Below are 21,018 nucleotides of genomic sequence, written 5' to 3' on the forward strand. Positions count from 1 at the left end.
TATATTAAAAGTGAAACTTGTAAATTGTAATATTTCACAATATTAGTGCTTTCACTGTGTCTTTGATCAAGTAAACACAGCCTTGTTGAGCATAGAGACTTGTTAAAAAAAATATTACCTTGCAGTACATCTTAACTGGTTTACTGTATTTTATATACAGTATTTTAAAGGAATAGTTCACCCCAAAAATAAAATAGTATTTATATTCACTGTCATGTCATTCCATCCATTTATTTTTCTTTCACAAATTGAGATGTTAGGCTGAATATTTGTGCTTCTGCTTTTGAAACAATGAAAGTGGATGGCGATTTATGGTATAAGATAAAAAAAGAACAAAAGGATCAGTTCAAAAATGAGTCGGCTTTAGTGTCTTCATGGCATATTTGACATCTTTGAAGCCAAATTGAATTGGTCATTGTATGTCATGTGACAAATCACGACTTGTCAAGTTTGAAAAACACTAAATTTGGATTATTAGTTGAGATACTGTCTTAAATTTCATCTGTTCCTCACACAGAGTTGTTTTTCAACTTCAGAAGGCATCAGATATAGCACTTTATTATTAATTATATTATGTATGGTGCTTTATTATCCTTTCTGGAGCTTGGTATTATAAATCACAATCCGCTTACCTTTTATGGAAGTTCAGACATTTTGCCAGACATCTCTGGCTTTATTCAAAGAAGAAACGCACAAACTATTCCAAACAGTGCCTATAGCTTAGCTTATAATACATGCGATACATTTATATTAACACATCTTTTACTTTACCTAGTTGTTTTTTGTCTTGCAGACAACTCTTGGGCATTGCTTCCAGAGGAACGATTCAGTACAGATTACTGATGACTGTGACATCCCAGAAGCTTCCTTTATTCAAGAAGTTGTATTCTTTTTCTCCCCAAAAAGCAAGCGCATAATGGTAAAATAATAGTCATAGTATTGAGTTCTGGTGTGTTTAGTGTAAATGTTATGAGAAGGTCTCACGCTCTGTTGCTCTACAGTTCTGTGGTCTTGAAGATAAGACCTGTAGGATGGTGGAGTGTCACTTCGGTGATTTGGAGGTTGGAAAGGAAGTTACCATCACTATGGAAGTGGAGCTCAACCCTAGGGTTCTCCAGATGAGTCCAGTGAGTATTTGTTAGAGATGATAAGAATAATATGGCCCAATCATACCATCTGTCAATCAACCATTGTTTGACAGATGGATTACCTGAATTTTATAACTAAAAGTACAATGAAAACACATGACCTTATACATGTTTATTTCCTATAGGGCAGACACACTGTCATGATGATACGGGGCATGATTGACCTTATTTCACCAGTTAAGGATGCCGACACCATCCTACTACAGGATGATGTTTCCGCTAGAGTAAGTCATCTCTAATGCCAGGAATGCATGATGAGATGCTGCATTTACAGCCTTTTGTTGAACTTGAGTGTTTGCAATGTTTCAGGTGTTCTTGGAGGCTCTGTACAGCAATAAGCCTGTGATGGCTGTGCAGATTTTTCTAATAGTATCCAGTCTGATCGTTGGGATGATGATTTTAGCACTGCTTGTCCTTGCCCTCTGGAAGGTATGTATCACATGACACTTTCTCAAGTATGACTTAATGACATTCTCATGCAAGACCCTTAGGAAGACTCATAGAAATTAAGAAAATTGTTCATAACATTTCACTAAAGCTAGACCTGAAATATATGAAGATATGGCTTATTTTTAGAGATACAACATCTCATAGAGGGTTTAACAGCATGCTTGGCTTTACCACGGTAAAAGTTTGTGGTAAAGGATGTAAAACCTATCAAAGTATTGCTTTTCTAAAAAAAAAAAAAAAAAAAACTATCTTCAAAAATTCAAATACAAAAATACAGTCAAATGTATATTTTCAAATGATCTGAATGTGCACATTGATGCATTCTGCTGATGTTTTTCAATGTTTTGTGCCATGAGTGTTGCAATTTTAAGTATCAAGTTTCATTTTTAAAAACACTTGTTCTCTTTAATTCCACTATGCTCCATCCAGCTGTTTTTGAATGCAAGAATGTTGTTAAGAAACTCGTCTGTTTGGTTTCTGGTAAACGTGAACCAGTTCTAATCTTGCACGATTATATAGGGTTGTTAATTAAGACCGAACAGTCATTCAGTCAATCTACCAATTAGTACCCTACTAAGCAAATAAATCAGCAAAGACTAAAAAAATCCAACTTGTTGGGTTCAAAATTGAGACATACTTTTGCTTATTGACAATCATGCATTCTCTTGCTTTTATTAGCTTGGATTCTTTGAGCGGAAGTTGAAGGAGGAGAAGTTTGACCAGGACAGTTGGGACTATGTACCTAAGAAAGAGAGCGTGTCATAATATGGAATTTACACCACATACAAAACCGATCAGAATGCAAGGGACAAACATGAGGACTACTGCTCTGCCGACATCAAGAGCTGCACTCATGATAACCTACGGCCATTAACTGTAATGGCTGAGAACATTCATCACAAAGCGATGAAGAGTACAAAGACTGTCAAAAGAATCTGCATTTTCTGTCAGCAGGATGAAGCCAATGCACTTTAGAGTATGGAACATACTACATGAGCTCAATGAATCGCTCCAGGACTGTGCCAAGGGAGAAAGGGATTCAGAATGTACTTTCGCTACAGAACATTACGGCTCTGTTCCAAAACATAGTGAGCAACCTTTGTAGGCAGCATTACTTTGGAGGCGGTTCTTAAAGGTAGGAAGCGTGGCCAAATTTTAAGGCAGCATTACAATACAATTTATAAGGTGCTACTTAATTTCGGATTCTGCCTTAACAGCTGCCTATTTAGGCTGTAGACAGCAAGGCAGCTCACTAGGTTTTGGAACGGAGCCTAAGTGATTCATCACAGGTTTGCCTATGATCACTGAACATATTGGCTAATGGCCCGCTGTAGAGGAGAAATTGCACTGCTGTAGCTTTTCTTACTAAGGTTATTCCTGTCTTTATCTGAAGAGAGCCTCGCTCTTTTACGCCCGCAAGTTAGTATACCCTCCACAGAGGTGCCACAGGATTCTCTGGCACTTTCCATCACCCTTTCCGAAGCAGAACATTGCTGCGATAGGGGTTTTCACACCTTTGCATCACTGCAGTATTGGTTCTCCTTGCAAAAAAAGGAGGAAATGGCACGCATTCTCTCTCCTCCCAAACTCTCACTGCTGAGTTCAATAGTTAGAAGTTTAACGGAGACGCCAGATGGAAGGAGCGAGTGTTTGCTGTGTGCTCTGGCTGGGTGCCATGGAAACGGGGCAAATGAGGCTGCTGTTGTGTGTCTATACTGCGCTCCAGAAGAGTGACAGGATTGGCATGTGTCTGGCTCCCAGCCATTGCTTAAGCGTGTGTGTTCATTTATAGGACATGAAATCCACAAATATACAAAGCACCATCACCGCTCACTCATATGCAGGCCCATAGGGAATCCGCACGTGAAGAAAGCTCTCGGCCAAATTCAAACACAAAAATTATATTCAATAAAATAGAAAGTTAGCTTTTGTAATTTCAATTAAATTTAATTTCCCAAACCTGATTATCATGTCAAATGTGTCATCGTTAGGGCTGGGTATCGAGTTCGATACCACCGAGTATCGAAAAACGTCTTGTCGTTCGGTACCAAATTTCGATACCTAAGGGGTTAACCTCATCAACGTCAGTGAGCCAATAAGCCTGCAGCACTGGGTGTGTTTGACTAGAAGCGACGCGGCGCAGATCGATCAGTGTTTGACATCCGCGAGAGCGATTCGAAAGCATACGGAGCAGTCTGCTCTCTACATCGTGACACTTGCGGTGATGTCAGCATCTGCCGTCTAAATGAGGACATAAACACACGAACAATATCTCCAGAACTGCTCTGAGAGTCACTTCATGAGCATTTTACCATTTGATTTGAGTAAAACTAGCATCATATCACACAGAACTGTAAAGATATTCATGGCAAAATAAAAGTTCGGTTTAACTTGGAAGATAAATATATTAATATTGTTCAGCAGAGTGTACATACTGCTACTACTAGGCTACTATTAAAATTATTACAACTTAATATTTTTTTTAAAGTAATGATCACACAACAGTTCTTCCATGTTTTAATTTTAATAGTAAAATTTTGCTTGCCAAAATAAATAAAGAAAGTTTGATTTTCAATAATAAAAAATAAAAAAATGAAATTAATGTTTTATGCCTTCATTTGAAAACCAGATACAGAACACAGAATTATTAGGAAAAATAAAACATTTCATAAGGCTATTTTAAGAATAAATTTGAATAAACTAAGTAGTTTTTATGCATTCAAATAATTAGACATACTACACAGAATTTAATAACAATAAAACATATGGTGAAAGAAAATAAAACACCCACTTATGAAAGTGGATAAAGATTTTCAATTTCTTGAAGTCTTTAACAACCTAGAATAAATAAATAGAAATGGTGATTCTGTCTGAGCTATGCGTTTTAAAACGAGCACGCACTAGTGTAAACTGAACTATTTTAGCTTTATTAAAATTATTTTGTGTTGGATACATTTTGTTCCTTTGTGCAGTGGCTCCGGAGATGAGTCTTTGAGTCTGTATAAATGTCAACAAGCTGAAAAAAATAAAACCAAAGTTGTTTGAGATAATGTAATCTTGTTAAAACGGATTTCATAAAATTGGTATCAGAAAAAGTATCGTTCAGGAACCGGTATCGAACTCAGGGTATCGGTATCGATATAGAAAATTGTTGAACGATACCCAGCCCTAGTCATCGTATACAAAATGACTTTTTGGTGCTGTTATAAGAAACAAAAACTAAAACGTACTGACATTTTATGAATAAAATTATTCCTAAATATTCAAACAAACAACAAAATTATGAACTAAACTGAAAAAAATTATAATAATATTGTTATTATTAATAATAATAATAATAATAATTATAATAAAACGTGTTTTTCATAAAAAAATTATATATTTTTTATATATTCTAGATTATAAAACATATATAAATTATTTTACCAATCCCTTTTTCCCAAAATAAATGAATAAAATATGGAAATGTCAGCTGGTTTTGCTTGGGCCTGGTCAAAAGTGTGTGTTGATGTATGAATAAAAAAATAATCAAAGATTAAATTTGTGGGATATAATCTTTAGATTTGGGAAACTACATTGAATGGATTGCTTGTCAGTGCTTTTTATATAAAATATACAAAGAGAAAAAAAGAAAGAAAACAAGTCTACTGTTCAGGGAATGGCGTACAAAAAAAAGCTCATTGTTTTTTTGTTTTTAATCAGTATTTTTAATAAGTTAATGTTTTCAGTTTTATTTCCTGTGTTTAAAAATTATACAAATTTTTGTAAAAAATTACTTTGGTTTAATTTAATTTGTTATGCACTGGAATGTACTATGTGTCATATGGTTTTGCTCTGTCATAAAATGTTCTATATAAATGTTAAAGCTTTGCTCTGTGCAGTTTGTTTTTCAGTTTCTCGTAGCTCTACTATCTAGCACAGTCTCTCTTTAATGTGGTTGTGTGTGTTCAGATACAGCTGCATTTAACCGGTGCCTCCTCCGCCTCCTCCATGTCTGCTCCAAAGAGTGTGAGGAGCTGCGGGTGGACTCTGGAAAATAAACAGAGCTGTCAGGACATTTAAACATTACAAGGATTTATCTGATATACGCACACGTCCCTCCCTTTTTTTTAGAAGCTCACACTGTTCTGTTTATTCTTCTGTCACTCTTTCTGCAGCTTCAAGAAGATGAATTGAGATTTTTTTTATCAAGTTCTGCTCCTATAATGTTTGCAGTGTCTTCAAACAACACGGCCTGTGCTTACACAGGTCATCTGAAGTTTAACTTCTCCAATTATACAGTGGCTATCTTGACTACTGTTTTGCAAATAAATAGGGATGTGACTTATTCAGTGTTTTGAAATGAAAAATTCTGACTTTTAGGACATCTTTTATGATGTTGTATTTGCAACTTGAATTTATTACAGTGATTTTACTATGGTTATGAGTGAGTTTTGGAGTCAGAAACACTGAAATCACAGTCCTCTAATGGATTACTGCTGTACATTTGTCTTTGACTGACATTTTACCTGATCAGGAGTTCAGATGGGACCTCCAAGAGATCTCCGTCAATGTTCCAGGGGTATGTTCCTTCAGAGGAGATGATGGGCACGGTTTTTGAATCACATTCCTCGTTCTCTTCTGAGACGTCATCAGCCCAACTTCCCTGAGAGCGTGGCCGCAGCTTCACAGCCTTTACGGTGTGTGTCTCAATAAACGAGAATCCAAGCTGCAGAGGGATAAAGGACAATCTATCATTTAATGTTTTTGGCAATTACCAAACCTTAAGGGAAAAATATATACATATCATATATAAAATATATCAAAGAGGAGTGTATTAGGTTCTAATAATGTGCTACAGTACCTTTTTACTGTACTGCATTATTTTTATTTATTTTATTGTTTTGCATGGTTTATTTTGTGAATTGGTTTTATTTGAGGCTGTAGTTTACTTTAGTTCCACAAGGAGGCAGTGATGAACAGCTGATCCTCGCCGACTCACCTCAGTCCTGTGTGTGTGACCTGGAGTGAACCTGGATACAGAACCAGGCCAGGACTGGGCTTTCAGTCCATCACATCATATATCCTTTTATTCAGATAACCAGGTATGTCCATCAAATTCTTAATTAGATAAATGGCTTAGCAGTCATTATAATTCTTCAGTGCAGAGGTCTTATATAAGTACCATTTACTTAAAGTAAATGTACTAAATGTAAAGTATGTATATTAACCCTAGTGTTTTGGTGGAATTACACTCGCTCTGACCCAAATCCTCGCAGCAGTCATGATGTAAAGCTTGACCCAGACAATGTGCATCAACTACAGGAATGTTCCTGTTCGGTGTCTTAGTGGGTGATGAGTTCACGTGCAAATTGATTTGACTGTAAATCTCACAAAAACATGTCCAGGTCACATTCCACCCCCGAATGATAGGAAATTATATTTTGCATAAAGAAAACGGAGCCTATATTTAGAAACATTAAGTGTTTTTGCATTATAAAATTTATTTCATTGCCAATTAAACAAAATTCTGCTAGTACCATGTGCAACAGTGTTTTACATTTGAGTTTGTGTTGTAGTTTTTGAAAATCCTATTATTATTTCCAGTGCTGATTTTTGTTGTTGTTAGATATGACAATGACATCTGCAGTAGGCCAACGCCGTAACCTACACAGATTATTTATAGTATGTGGGTTAACAAACAGCACTAGATTGGATTGCTTAAGAAAAAAGAAGAGACAGGATCTGAAATGGGCTAATCTGTATTAGCCTGAAAAGTGTTTTGTGGGAAGCTGACAATCAGCGACTAATTTGACTTGACAGTATGCTAATTCTGCTTAAGCTGGGGAGGTTGCTAACTCTATTTGTGTGGGCTGGATTTCTTGCATGTCTGGCTGATTTAAGTTCAATAAGTTCCCTCAGTAGGCAGGTGAGCTCACCTGGTTTTTTGTGCTGCTGTATCTCTTCAAGTGCTTGATGAACTCTGACCTGGAGGTGTTTCCAACAGCTATCAGTGCCATACTGCCATTGTTTAACCTGCGGTAGACAGAAAAAGTTATTCGTGTTTATAGGTGGTACATTTGTTAATAAAAACTTCTGTGCCTGTCATGTATGGAGAGTCTGTGGCAAGCATTATGACCAAAAGCCAATTCAACATTATAATAAACCCACACTCTTTTCATACGGAAATGAGGATTGTTTATTTAATAAAACCAGTTTCTCTTCTGTTTTACCACAGGTCTATAAATAGATGTAACTCACACCTGTACTGTTCCATATCTACACGTCAGAGAAAAATGTAATGGGAGCTTCAAGGTATAAACAGGTTCTGATAATCTATAATACTATATTTGTAAAGAAGTTAGTATTAAAAATATTTTTGTAAAAAAATGGAAATTGTTGAATTCAGTTCATCCAATTGGTTTGACCCGTGTTGTCTTTAGCTATATGGAAGGCTCTGATCTTTTTTATATATATTTATATATATATATATAAAACAAGAAACCAAGGGGGGAAAAAAACTATTTGTGAACGAAGTCAGAATAATTCAATATATATTTTCAGGAAGCAAGTCTTAATGTTTTATGCAATGTCCTTCAAATGAATTTATATTGTTGAAAGGTTGTTTCGATTTTTTACTGGAAAACAAGACAATATCAAATAAAGAAATTATTTCTTGCAAGGCGAACTCTCTCAATGCATGACCGCATTGACTCCGTCCCCCACTAAAGATGCTGCTTACGAGAAGCTGAGCTTAACTTGTGTCGCTCTGTAAAGACAGGAAGGAGAGGGTGTTGTTGAGCACTCGTGGACAGATGCTCGGTCCTTAAGTCTACCCGGCCACTCCCTTTAATCAGAGTAATTATGTGCTGATTAGTCCAGTTAGGTGGCTTTGACCTTATGAGTCCGATCCAACCACTGATTCCAATCTTCAGGATTACATTGGCCTACTCTAGCCGGCTTCACGCACCAAACGCCCACGACACGGGCCAGAAAACAGTCAGGAGACTGACACACTGACCTGGTCTCAAGGTTTTACAGTCTACACTCACATCAGCTTACTTGCTTTTAAGGCGTACAGTCTGAAGGATTGAGGGCAATGCTTAGTTTGGACATTATGAGGTTCCAGAAAAAGAACCAAGGCCGATCATTGAAACATAAATACATACACAGTGTTTTAACCGAATCAAACACTGACATAAATGCAGCCTCTGTGAGTATAAGAAACTAATTGTCATGATCACTGCAAAAAAGTTTTCCCATGAAGGGATTGAGATGTTATGGAGGAAGTTCTGACCTGGTGTTTGGGGCCAGGCCCCTGGGGGCCATTGAGCACAGGCAGGGAATAGCCATGATGCTAATATTCAGGAACAGACCTCGTCTGGTCTGCCAGGATCCATCCTCCCCTAACAAAGAATGGAGAGAGAGAGTTTTTCATGTGTATATAATACTCTTAAGTGCACTTGAATGTCTCTAGTGTGAAAACGTTCATGGAAATAGGTAGGATGGCAGCTAGCATGGAGGGGAGGGGTGTCCAAAATATGATATAATGTAATTATCATACTGTATATATTATATTATTTAATTGCAAGTCATTATCATCCAGACCACTGCTGAACTAACATGTAAGAGCATTTTTGTCACATGGTACATGTTACTATTTTCAGCGCTGCTAGAGATGGACCATATGGACCAATCACAGTCATTTGTGATAACAGGCTATTTTATTCAATCATTTTCAGATTTGTATTGTGTAGAAATCTCCAGTCTCCAAAAAAAACATTCTAAAATTTGAATGCAGATCATTGGAGAATTCTGCTTTAAATTCGGTATACCCCCGGAGGCACTTATTAAGAGCATTTGCTGCCCAATGAAGCAGATATATAGTGGTGTAATATCTTCAGAGTATCTTCTAATTTAGCTGTACTCACAAATGTCTCCTCCATCTCTGTTTTGCTCAGCTCTGTGTAAAAGAAAGATATGCTTTTTAGTGCACAACCATTATCTGGATTTGAGTAATAATGGAGTTGCATGGGCTCCTCAAAGTGTGGGTCATCCTGCCTTATTAGCATTAGCTGGGTGACCTTCAGCATCTCCAGCATTTTGATTTCTTTCCAATGGCCAATTAAGCAGGGGGTGGTTTATTTAAAATAACATTCAAATAATTACGCTCAAAGTTGGATGGGGATGAGGGGCGAGAAAACCTTAAAAATGCACTTTAACACACTTTGTCTGATCCTCGGCTCCTCTGCTGGTTATAAAGGACAGTTTGCAGTCTTCAGGTCTTCACAGGCACCGTCGGTCGATCGGGGAGGGACACGAGGAGAGAGAACAAACACGTTAGATGGAGTGTTACGATAAGAAGAGGGTGATTTCTAAGAGACGCTGCCCATGTGTGCTGTGCCAGGCTGCTCTGACACTAATCCCAGATTTGATAGAGCACCAGCCAGTCCCTTGGAGCCCACCAGATGAGAGACAGCTACAGCTGACAACACAACTGAGGAAAAAAAAGAGCGCTTACTTGAGGTTTGCCAGTGTTTTAATGAGAGCGAACTCGCGGCGCTGGCTGGGTGGCATCCAGCGGTGTCTCTCTGCCAGTGCGAGCGTCCGCCCACCGAAACCAAACATGGCAGAGAAGCCGAACCTCAGCAGGCGACCCATAGAGCTAAAGCTGCACACATCCACGGGCTGATGATGACCTAGAACAAACCACGTAATGCAGTCAATACGCTGAGGTACCAAGGCACTGCCCTAAAAAAAAAAAAAACAATGCACACTAGAACCACAGGAAGGTTAAACACAAACCCATTACAAATGAAGATTACAGCTCTGTTACAAACGACCAATTTCGAAAGCAATATGGCATGTGTTCTTTGTAAAGAAGGTGATTTCATAAAGGATTGCAATGAAAAATATGGTAAGAGATTGGGTGTTAATTATAAATGCATTGCATTCCATACCAAAAAGTATAAAAATAAAATAACTCAATCAAATTGACCATTCTACCCAATATTTGACAGTTTTACCCCAATATATGCTCCATTGATAGTCCCAGTCAAGTGTCCTGTGCACTTCATGACAGGAGCACTACTTTGCTTATAAATGAAATGGGTCACTTATGAGGCGTCATTTATGATGCTGCCTTAAAAGGTAGCTACCTATGTAGGTAGTGGACAGTAAAGCTTTGAAACAGAGCCATTAAGAGCATGATGATAACTGATAAGATTTTTGAAAGACATCTTTTCTGCTCACCACGGCTGCATCAAAAATACAGTAATATTGTGAAATATTATTACAATTTAAAACAACTGTTTTGTATTTTAAATATATTTTAAAATGTAATTTATTTCTGTGAGGCAAAGATGAATTTTCAGCATCCTTTATTACTTCATTATTTAGTGTCACATGATCCTTCAGAAATCATTCTAATACTGTATGCTGATTTGGCACTGAAGAAACATTTCTTATTATTATCAATGTTGAAAACAGTTGTGCTGCTTAATATTTTTTTGTGGAAACCCTAATAAATGTTTTGTTAGACTTTGATGAGAAGAAACTGCATTTATTTAAAAATATATATATGTTTACAGTCACTTTTGATGAATTTATTGTGTCTTTGCTGAATAGAACTATTATTTCTTTCAAAATAAAAAATAAATGGTAGTGTATAATCAATAAGTATATGCATGTATTTATGTACATGTATGTATATTTACATATTTAAGTAAATGAAAATGTGCATCCTATAATCAGCAAATCTAATCCTAGTCCATTAGAAACAATAGAGTCATTTATCAAGTGTCAATGTAACATCTCTTGAGTTAATTCATTGCATATGTCGAAGTGAACAGGAATGACTGGATCTGGTGGCCCATTGGTTGAGTCCAGTCCCCGTAGCCCGGCACATTCCTGACCTCCTTCTGTCTCCCCATGCATACGTTCTTCCCGCTCATGAATTATTCATTGGATCCCTCCAAATCCCGCCAGTTGGCCTTATTCACATGCGTAAATATTGCTTAATTAGAAATGAACAAGCCCTAAATTGGCCCTCCTAAATAGGCATTACGCTCTCATTCGTGTCAGGTGTCTTATGTGCCGTTGATGTTTCTCTTTTGCCTCGCAACAACAAAAGCCAGACATTTTGTGTAGTACGGAAAGGAGAAAACATTGTTTTTATTCAGTTCGCTTCACATAAGACGCCTAATGCCTGCATGTCGGAATGTCTTCTAAGGAAAAGCTGTCTTTTGTTGAGCGAGTGCCTACACTTAGCTCAGCGGTTCGTACCGAGAGCCACAATGTTTTGATGGAGCAATTAGTCACGACGGTACGAGGATGTTTCTCAACGTTCCTGCTGAGATGGCGAGCGTACCGCGGTGCACAGAGAAGGTGCCAATCTCAGCGAACAAAAGAAATTCAGCATTCATTCTTAAAACTCACACCTCCCTTTAGTAAAAAGCTATGAGTTACAATACCATATGGCTCAATTCTTAGGACTTAATGATGAGACGCATTCTCGCACACGTGGAGGTCAGATTGCGGTTAATCATCCGAGTCAGTAGCCAAGCGAGAACAAAAATGGGCCGCAGAATTTTAGGCAGCACCAGTTCTGACTGGTTGTCACGCAATCCAGTTTCACACCTTTAAAGGGTTCACCCAAACATTTTGTTACAAACCTGCATGACTTTTTTTTTTCTTTGAAACACACAAAAAGCATGAATGTTTTAACTGTTTTTGTTCATACAATGAAAGCTGATGGGGGCCAAACAACATAGAACTCCATAAACACAGACATTTTTCAATATATTTGTGTTCCACAGAAGAAATAAAATCATTTTGTTCCAAAAAATATTTGAGTGGATTACGACTGAATATTAGCTTTTTTGGGGGGTTAACTGTCCCCTTAAATTTTAGTCTTTTTTCACATCTATCATATGACTTAAGAATATAGTGCATGAGTCATATGGACTACTTTTATGATATGTTTTGTGCATTTTGAAATCTAATTGTTGTTTGAATTTTTTTTTTTTAATTCCTGTCTTCTACAGAGGTACATACCAACACTTAAAAAAAAAAAAAAAAAGTTGAGCCAAATTTTTCTTTTTTACAGTGAACATGCAAAAAGCCATCATATGATTTTAGATATCTTATACGTCTTAGAATATAGTGCATGAGTCATATTAATTGTCACTGTATTAAAAAGAAATATGTGAAGATTCCCTAAAAATCTCCTTTTGTCGTCTTCAGATGTAAATATGCATATATCATTCTGGAATGTCATAAGGGTGAGTAAATAATGACAGAACTTTCACTTTTGGGTGAACTATCAGCCTGTTCTTCACCCAAAGCTTTAGAGATATAGTTCATGAGTCATTTGTCCTACTTTTATGTTGCTTTTTTAATGCTGTTTTTGTACGTTTTGAAGTCTGATTGTCAGTGAATGGAAAATAACTATATGAAGGTTCCCTAAAATGTTCCTTTTGTCTTCTCCAGAAGCGTTCTGGAACAACATGAGGGTGAGTAAATAATGACAGGATTTTCATTTTTGGGTGAACTATTCCTTTAACGCAACAAGGAACTTCATATGAAGCATGTGATTGGAAAACAAAAGATATCACCAGATAATCATTTCTCAATAATCCACAAAGAATAACGATACAGTGACAACAAAAAACCTCATTAACTCGCGCACACAACTGATTCTGTAATTCTATTGTGTGGTTCTGATTGTGTTCATCCCAGTCATAATTCAGCTGTAAAGCAAAATTTTTGCCAGTACGGGTTCTTTTTCTTTTTTTGGAGGATGCGAGCTTAGCTTGTGCATGTAATCCCCTGACACAAGCCAAATCCGCTTGTCTGTTAAACTAAGCCCAGGAGAGCTTGCACAGTCGACACAATGGCCCAGACATATTGGTGCTAACTTCAAAAACGCCTCACAGAAAGACAGACTGACAGGAACACGCAGCACTAAAGCCAAAGCGAACATTGCTAGCCAGAAGTAACACTTCCAACGACGGCCCACAGCCACGTCAAAGAAACTCAGTGTTTGTGGCGGGACTGTACGGGTGATTGATGACAGACATATCCCCACCTCTCCCGGGACTGTCTCTCGTTCCATGGGACCTGTTAACCGTGATCTCCAAAGCTGGAGATGCAGAGCCCACGCGGGGGGTTTGTCTTCTCTCGGCCCCCATAACAACAGTCTGTGAATTCTAATTAAACAACAGATTACAGAGAGCCACTGCATGCACCGCCATTGGGATACACCAAAAAAAGGGAGAGAGACTTCCAATGGGTGAAAATGAAACCGTTGCCCCAGCACACATAACTCAGTGGAATTGAAAAGTAAATACGAATACCATTTACATATTATTATCATGTATATTTGTGCTCCATTAAGTCCCATGGTTCCTCGAGGCCTTATGTTAGTGTAAAGGATAGAGAATGACTAGAAGTCCATGCATGAATGAGAGAAAGAAACTAAAGACATACCCATGATGATGTGCAAGGCTGCAGTCACAGCGCGTTTTATTCCATGCACAGAGCAGGCCACCACATCAGTAGAACCTATAGAGGGATCATTAAACACAATTTAACACTGTTTAATAGCTTCATTGTTATGAAATTATTATCAATATTGTCTTAATGTTTCTAAAAATGCAGCATAAATATCAGTGAGTCTTCTGAATCCATGCAATGTGTCTAATGATCAGTGAACAATGACATCAGTTTTGGTCAAGTTTCCATATTACTTCAGAAGATATTAAATAAAGTGCATGTCTTATTTATAGAAAAACTTGAGAGCACATACAGCTTAATAGCAGTAGGGGTTATGGACAATATTATGGTGAATTTTACAAAACACTGTCAAGAACTTATTTCCCCCAAAATCAAAAGAAAAAAGTTTTTAAAAATAGAAGATGCATTATATAAATTGTATTAAATTTTATAATATAATTTTATTATATAAATATCTATCATATCATATATCATAACATTATCAACACATTATATTATATAGTTTTTTGCATTATTATGAAATATTTAGAAACATAATATTTCTAAAAATGCAGCATAAAATGTTTTATATTCTAGGGAGTCTTCTGAATCCATGCAATCGTTTTGTGTGATTATGAGTGAACAATGACATCAGTTTTAGTCTGTTTGCCACACAAAGTTGTCATATTGCTTCAAAAGATATACGAGTTATGGCTTATTTATTTAAAAACTTAACACCATAAAGATTTGTGGGCAATATTAGGATGAATTTTACAAAAACTGTTGAGAAATAGTGTTAAAGATATTGTGTTAATATTTGTAATATTTATATTTAAAATTTTTGTCAGTGCCAGTGAATAGTGACATAAATGCTGGTCTGCTTGTCTTACAGAGCTATGCTTTAGAAGACTTGGAATATAGCACAAGTCTTATATTTGGAGCTTGAGTCGTGGTAAGAAAATAACTTAAGATTCATCAGTATTTATCTTGTGTGCCACAGACACAGCATACAGATTTGGATTTGCTTTTTGGGTAAACTGTTCCTTTAAATGGACTTGTGCATTTCATAATCAAGCAAGCTTTCTATTTGGATCAATTCTTTTCTCCGCACAGGTGATTTTGTGATAAAGCTTTTTCTCGTTAGACACACACTGATACTGATGCTATGAGACCATCTGAATGCTGTGGCATATGGTCCCATGATGTTTGCTATAGTGTGTATCCCTGCACAGACACTGTTTACTCTCAGTGACTGATGAGATTCCATTAGGAATGGCTACAGAAACGTGAAAAAATGTAGCTTTGCTTTATTATAGTAGACTCCCTTCTCTGCATATCAATGTTCTCTAGCACCTGCTACAGGGGACAGAATGGGAACCTGTCCATTCAATTTCTGTTCGACCAATCACGGCTCACTCAAAGTCCTCAATAATCTATGGCGTTTATATTCTAATTACACACAGTGTTCATTGTTTAGAATGTTTTCTTTTCAGAACAGAACAATATTACAATATGAATTTCAGTTGATATATCAGTTATTTCTATTAAATTACTACTTGTACTATGCACAAAAACCATGTATTTAGGGAAAGTGCATGCTTATCTGTAGTGATGCTGTTGTGAAAAAAAACTTGTCTACAAGAATTTTAGTTGATAAACGTCATAGCACAAGGAGTCATGGGCAATATTAGGGGGGTGGTGATGGCGCAGTGGATAAGACACATGCCTTTGGTGTGAGAGACCCGGGTTCGAATCCACTGTGAGACACCAATGTGTCCCTGAGCAAGACACTTAACCCCTAGTTGCTCCAGAGGCGTGCGACCTCTGACATATATAGCAATTGTAAGTCGCTTTGGATAAAAGCGTCAGCTAAATGTAAATGTATTAGGGTAATTCTTACAAAAACTATAAAGAAATACTTGACAGTTCATATTTACCCAAATAATACTTTCCCAAAATTTATTTTTTTAACTTTTTTTTTTTTTGGCATATGAATATGACATTTGTAAGTATACATAATCTTAGCATCTTTTTATTATTTAATTCATGCAGCCTTTAATTAAAAAAATACAACGGTTGTACCCCCCCCCCCCCCAAAAAAAAAATCAAAAGGCAGAAAATATTATTACATTATATTATATTATTTAATGTATTTCATTTATGCTGCCTGTCCAAACAGTGAAAAATTGTATTACAGTGTATATAAAATTCAAAATATTTTTCCCCATTATAATAACAAATAATAATATTGTACACATAGGACTTGATTCGTCAACTTCACAACGCTGTTTCTAAAAATGTAGCATAAAATGCACTATATTCCAAGTCATCTGAAGCCATGCAATATGAGACTTTGTGCAATTACCAGTGAAAACGACACAAATTTTTGTCTGTTTGCCACACAGTGTTATTATATGGCTTCAGAATATTTGGAATATAGGACATTTCAATAGTCTATTCCAATAAATAATTTTTTTCTGGACGTGATTTTGAGATAAAGCTTTCTCATTATACACATGCTGATGCTATGAGATCATTTGAATACTGTGACATAAAATTTAGTTCATTTAAAATATTTCTTAGTTTTTCAGGTGAAATATGAACATGAGATAAATGGTCTTAAGGTTCACCCAGTAGGAAATATCAGGCACCTTTGGAATACTATTTTCAATGTCCTGTGATTTGGGACACACTAAATCTCGTCTGGCACACTGTGATTTATATAAAAAAAAAAAACGAAGCAGCTTCGCCCATCTAATGAGTGAGGTAAAGTTAATCATTACAGGATGAGGACTTTGTTAAAGGGCATTAATTTAAGTTAATATCGCCTTGTGCCAATTAAGGTGGTTTACCTTGCTGGCAGCTTGCGAAGGGAGAACAGGTGTGTGTATTTGTACTGATTACTACCAGAGACAAACAGCAAAGAAAGGCTTGTCCTTGTCGGGTGAGTAGGCATTTCCTTTCATGCAGTTATCTGGCCAGTGTGTTTGCTCAGATCAACAGGGTATGAAAGCAAATGTCTGTAAATGAGAACAGGACGGAGGTGTTGGATGAAACCGTTCCCTCCCTTTCTGCCGATAGAGACGGCCAGGTCTACAGTGCTGGACACACACTCACACTCCAATTTGGCTGCAAGTACATGTGCCTCTTCCCACCTACCAGGTCACTGGTAATGTAGCCCTCCCTCACAAACACATCCATGATGCTTCCTGGCCTCTCTGGGAGTTTCCATATGTTGTGATGATTTCAACACAAAAGCCAGGCTCTGAGCCTCAACTCAGTAAAGGTAACAGCGTCTGACGGACTGACTTCCAAAACATAGTGAGCTGCTGTACTGTCTACAAGCTACTAGGGATGGACATTTTAGTCATTTTGTTTACATGAGTACTCAGTAGATTAATCAGATGAGTACATCCTGTGTGCATCAGACATGGCATTGTTTCATGAGTCGTGACTCAGTTTTTTTTTTTTCTGTGTGTGTATTTATTATTATATGTCCCATTAAAAATTTAAACAAAAGGCAAGACTTGTTGCCAAACTCAATAATACACTCAGAAAATGAGTATCTCTCTTTCTGCAGAATAGATATTTGCCCCATATTAAATTAATAAATTATAGCTGCATTTAATGGTGTTTTTTGTGTTTCGTGGTAGTTGATAATGGGCACAGTATAGGCCCTTCAGTGGATTCCATTCAAATGCTATTTGAGTATCATGTGATGTTTTCATGACATTTTATTACATTCATGCTGCCTTAAAAAAGTGCATTTTATTACAGTGTCTGTAAGAATGAAAATTAGACTTTTCTCCCTCTCTTTGCAGTATTGATGAGATTTATTGTGTTGTGATAATGAGGATTTTAGACTTTTGGGGATTTTAAAAAATTTGCTAGCATTTTAATTTTTTATTTAAAATACAATTAAGATAATTTGCTCCCCAAAAATTATTTATTTAAATGTGATGTGGATGATATTGTAGTTTTATTGTACTGAATTTAATTAATCTTATTTCTAGCTTTAAAAAAATGTTTTGCTAATTTTAAAGCAAAATGTCATTATGCAAATTTTTGGGAAAATAAGCTTTATTGTAATGAAAATGTCAATAACAAAGACATAGCACACTGATTAGAAGAAAAAAAAATATTTTAAAAAAATTAAATACGTTTTACTGTATATATTTTTCTGTACACTGTAAAAATCCCCACCTACTTAAAAACTTAAGTTCAGTTGCTGCCTCAAATTTTTAAGTATAATTACAATGGCATTTTGACATTAAAATGACTTAAAAAATTGAGTTGAATCTTGTCTAATTTAAAAAAGGTGAAACTGGTTAAATGATTTTGATGAGTTAAAGTAATAGAAAAACATATGTTACCATGACGTATTGATCACATAATTTTTTACAATATATTGAATAAAGTATATTTAGAATATAATATAGTATATCCCATCTTAGTTTTTTTTTTCCATTTCAATACATTATGGGTTGGCCTTCTCAGCATGAAGATGCTTCAGAATTTGGCCTGATGCACATACAGTTTCTTTTTTTATTTTGAAACAGCCTTCACATCAGGAGCATGCATATTACATCTTAAAATACTGCCTACGTAGGCAGCTCACTAGGTTTTGGAAAAGAGCTGATATCACTCCCCATCGTAAACGTCAAGCTGTGGCTTTAGCAAAGGGAGTCCTGCAGGGATACATTCTGGTGCAAGCAATAGCCGTGTGAGAATCTGTAATATAAGGAGCGCTTGGTCTACTGCCAATTAAAAGAAATATAATGAATGCGGTTACTTAACAGTCTCAGTGAGTGTGATATTAAAAACTCATTATCTGAATGCTAAAATTACCATTTCTAACAGAGATCTAGTAAAGCCCACTTGAGGTTCACCGAAGTGTTGTCATTCCACATCGTATGTACTGCACGTAAAACAATGTTTTTTAGTGTTTGACATTGATCGTTTTGTTCTTTTGTTGTTGGGTGGTGTCTGTAGCGCTGCTGCCGTGCGGTAACACTATATTTCAAGCATGCATCTGCCTCTCCCGCAAGGCTCAGAGCAACAGCCTGTGCCAACATCATCGGGACTTCCATATATTACCCATCTCCATTCCAGAACCCGGTGACGAATGGTAGTAGCGCCCAGATATTAGAGTAGGGGGGCGAAAGAAGGAAGGGGGCTTTGAAAGAGGAATATGTGGGGGAGAAAGAGAGAGAGAGAGAGAGAGATTTTGTCCTTGGAAGTGTGAGCACTTCTGCAGAACAATTAACTTAATTAAGCAGACAGCATGAATATTCATAAGGCAGTTAATGTCTCCCTCTTCCAGGCAGATGAATGTGATGCAATGACTCGCTAGTCAAGCATGTCTAAGATTCTCGTGGAAACTGCACCAACATTTTGGTTCTTTGCCTGGAATATCAAAGAAATTAACAGTCCCCCTGAAACCCTTAAAAGCAGGCAAATTAATTAGAAGCCTGCAATTTATATGCTATACGTACCGAGGAGTATATACTATGGTGCAGTGAGAAAGCCTTTAATTGGGCAGGGTGCTGCATTTTTGCATGTTTATCCTGCAAATAAGGTATTTGAAATGCTCTTTGTAATTAGTTTAATCTTTCGAAAAAGAAAAACTCAAATATTTGTTCAACTTGACTGTGTCATGAATACTGACAAAAAGGAGCATAAAAAATGACAAATTAAAGTGTTAAAGAAGCTAGTCTGTTTTCCTGCTAAGATAATTAGACATCAACATGGCTGCCATAGGAGGGCCATTTCATGTATATTTTATTGATGTGCACATGGTAATTACTTGCAGTAATCACTATAGGTGATTCAGATTGTTTATTGGCATAGATGGCTCAATGAAGAACCTTTAACCTCCATTGAACCTTTCCATTGCACAAAAGTTTTAAATTCTTAAAAATAAAGGTTCTTCATTGGCATAAATGGTCCCACGTAGAACCTTCAGCATCCATGGTACCTTTTCATCAAGGTTCCATGAAGAACCTTTAACCTCCATTGAACCTTTCCAATGCACAAAAGTCTTTTTTACATTCTTAAAAATAAAAGTTCTTCATTGGCATCAATGGTTGCAAGTAGAACCTTTAACATTCATTGAATGTTTCGATTGCACAAAAGGTTTGTTACATTCTTGAAATAAAGGTTCTTAATTGGTTCCATATAGAACCTTCAACATTCATGGAACCTTTACATTGATGGTTCCATGAAGAAACTTTAACCTCCATCGATCCTTTCCATTGCACAAAAGGTTTGTTACATTCTTAAAAATAAAAGTTCTTAATTGGCATCAATGGTTCAATGTAGAACCTTTAACATCCATGGAACTTTTTCATTATACAAAAGGATCTCTATAGTGGAAGAAGGTTTTTTAGATTATGAGATGTTCTTCACACTAACAAAAATAAATAAATGGAACTTCACCAAAAATTTCTTTGAAGAACCCAAAATGGTTCTTCTAGTACAAAAAAATCCCCTTTGGGAACTTTTGTCTTTAAGAGTGTAGATTATTAAAATGGTATTCACACCAAGAAAATCATGGTTCTTTTAGGATCTGTTTACTGAAAAAGTCCAATAATGGTTTTTCTATGTCATCGCTGTGAAAGCCCTCTTTTGGAAACCTTTATTTTTAATAGTTTACATGGGTGTTTTTGCAAAGCTGTAACAAAGAGAGTCAATTTGACTCCATTTCCTCTGTCCCTAAGGATTGACCTGGGTCTGATGTCACACCAAATGACACATCCAAACCTGCGCAGGAAAACGGCAGAGGCAGGGGGTGGTTTTTTTCCCCTCTGCATTTGTGACAGGAAACTGTTTACAAGTACTCCCGTGGGATTCGGCACTAATGAAGAGAAAGCGTGACCCCGGTACGGTCAGTTTGCAGCGGGTGCGGAGTTGGAGGGCTTCCATTGCTCCTAACAACAGCACTCCA

The 21,018-nt window shown here is 36.6% G+C and overlaps 2 protein-coding genes across 2 annotated transcripts in view; one reads left to right on the forward strand and one right to left on the reverse strand.

Moving 5' to 3' along the window:
* Nucleotides 1–4,171, forward strand: part of LOC306876950 (integrin alpha-4-like) — a 29,210-nt gene extending 25,039 nt beyond the window's left edge. Inside the window, exons 24-28 of the mRNA XM_079428419.1 lie at nt 794–919; nt 1,002–1,127; nt 1,274–1,372; nt 1,458–1,577; nt 2,277–4,171. Of these exons, the coding sequence (XP_079284545.1) occupies nt 794–919; nt 1,002–1,127; nt 1,274–1,372; nt 1,458–1,577; nt 2,277–2,363 (558 nt within the window). The 3' untranslated portion in view covers nt 2,364–4,171. The remainder of the gene's footprint in view (nt 1–793; nt 920–1,001; nt 1,128–1,273; nt 1,373–1,457; nt 1,578–2,276) is intronic.
* A 970-nt stretch (nt 4,172–5,141) lies between these two features.
* Nucleotides 5,142–21,018, reverse strand: part of LOC306876952 (ceramide kinase-like protein) — a 63,790-nt gene continuing 47,913 nt past the window's right edge. Inside the window, exons 6-13 of the mRNA XM_079428422.1 lie at nt 14,067–14,141; nt 10,099–10,276; nt 9,805–9,861; nt 9,509–9,540; nt 8,875–8,983; nt 7,517–7,613; nt 6,107–6,306; nt 5,142–5,627 (exon numbers count right to left, since the gene is read on the reverse strand). Coding sequence (XP_079284548.1) covers nt 5,546–5,627; nt 6,107–6,306; nt 7,517–7,613; nt 8,875–8,983; nt 9,509–9,540; nt 9,805–9,861; nt 10,099–10,276; nt 14,067–14,141 — 830 coding nt within the window. The 3' untranslated portion in view covers nt 5,142–5,545. The remainder of the gene's footprint in view (nt 5,628–6,106; nt 6,307–7,516; nt 7,614–8,874; nt 8,984–9,508; nt 9,541–9,804; nt 9,862–10,098; nt 10,277–14,066; nt 14,142–21,018) is intronic.

Source organism: Barbus barbus (genome assembly GCF_936440315.1).
Source record: "Barbus barbus genome assembly, chromosome: 11".
NCBI lineage: Eukaryota > Metazoa > Chordata > Actinopteri > Cypriniformes > Cyprinidae > Barbus > Barbus barbus.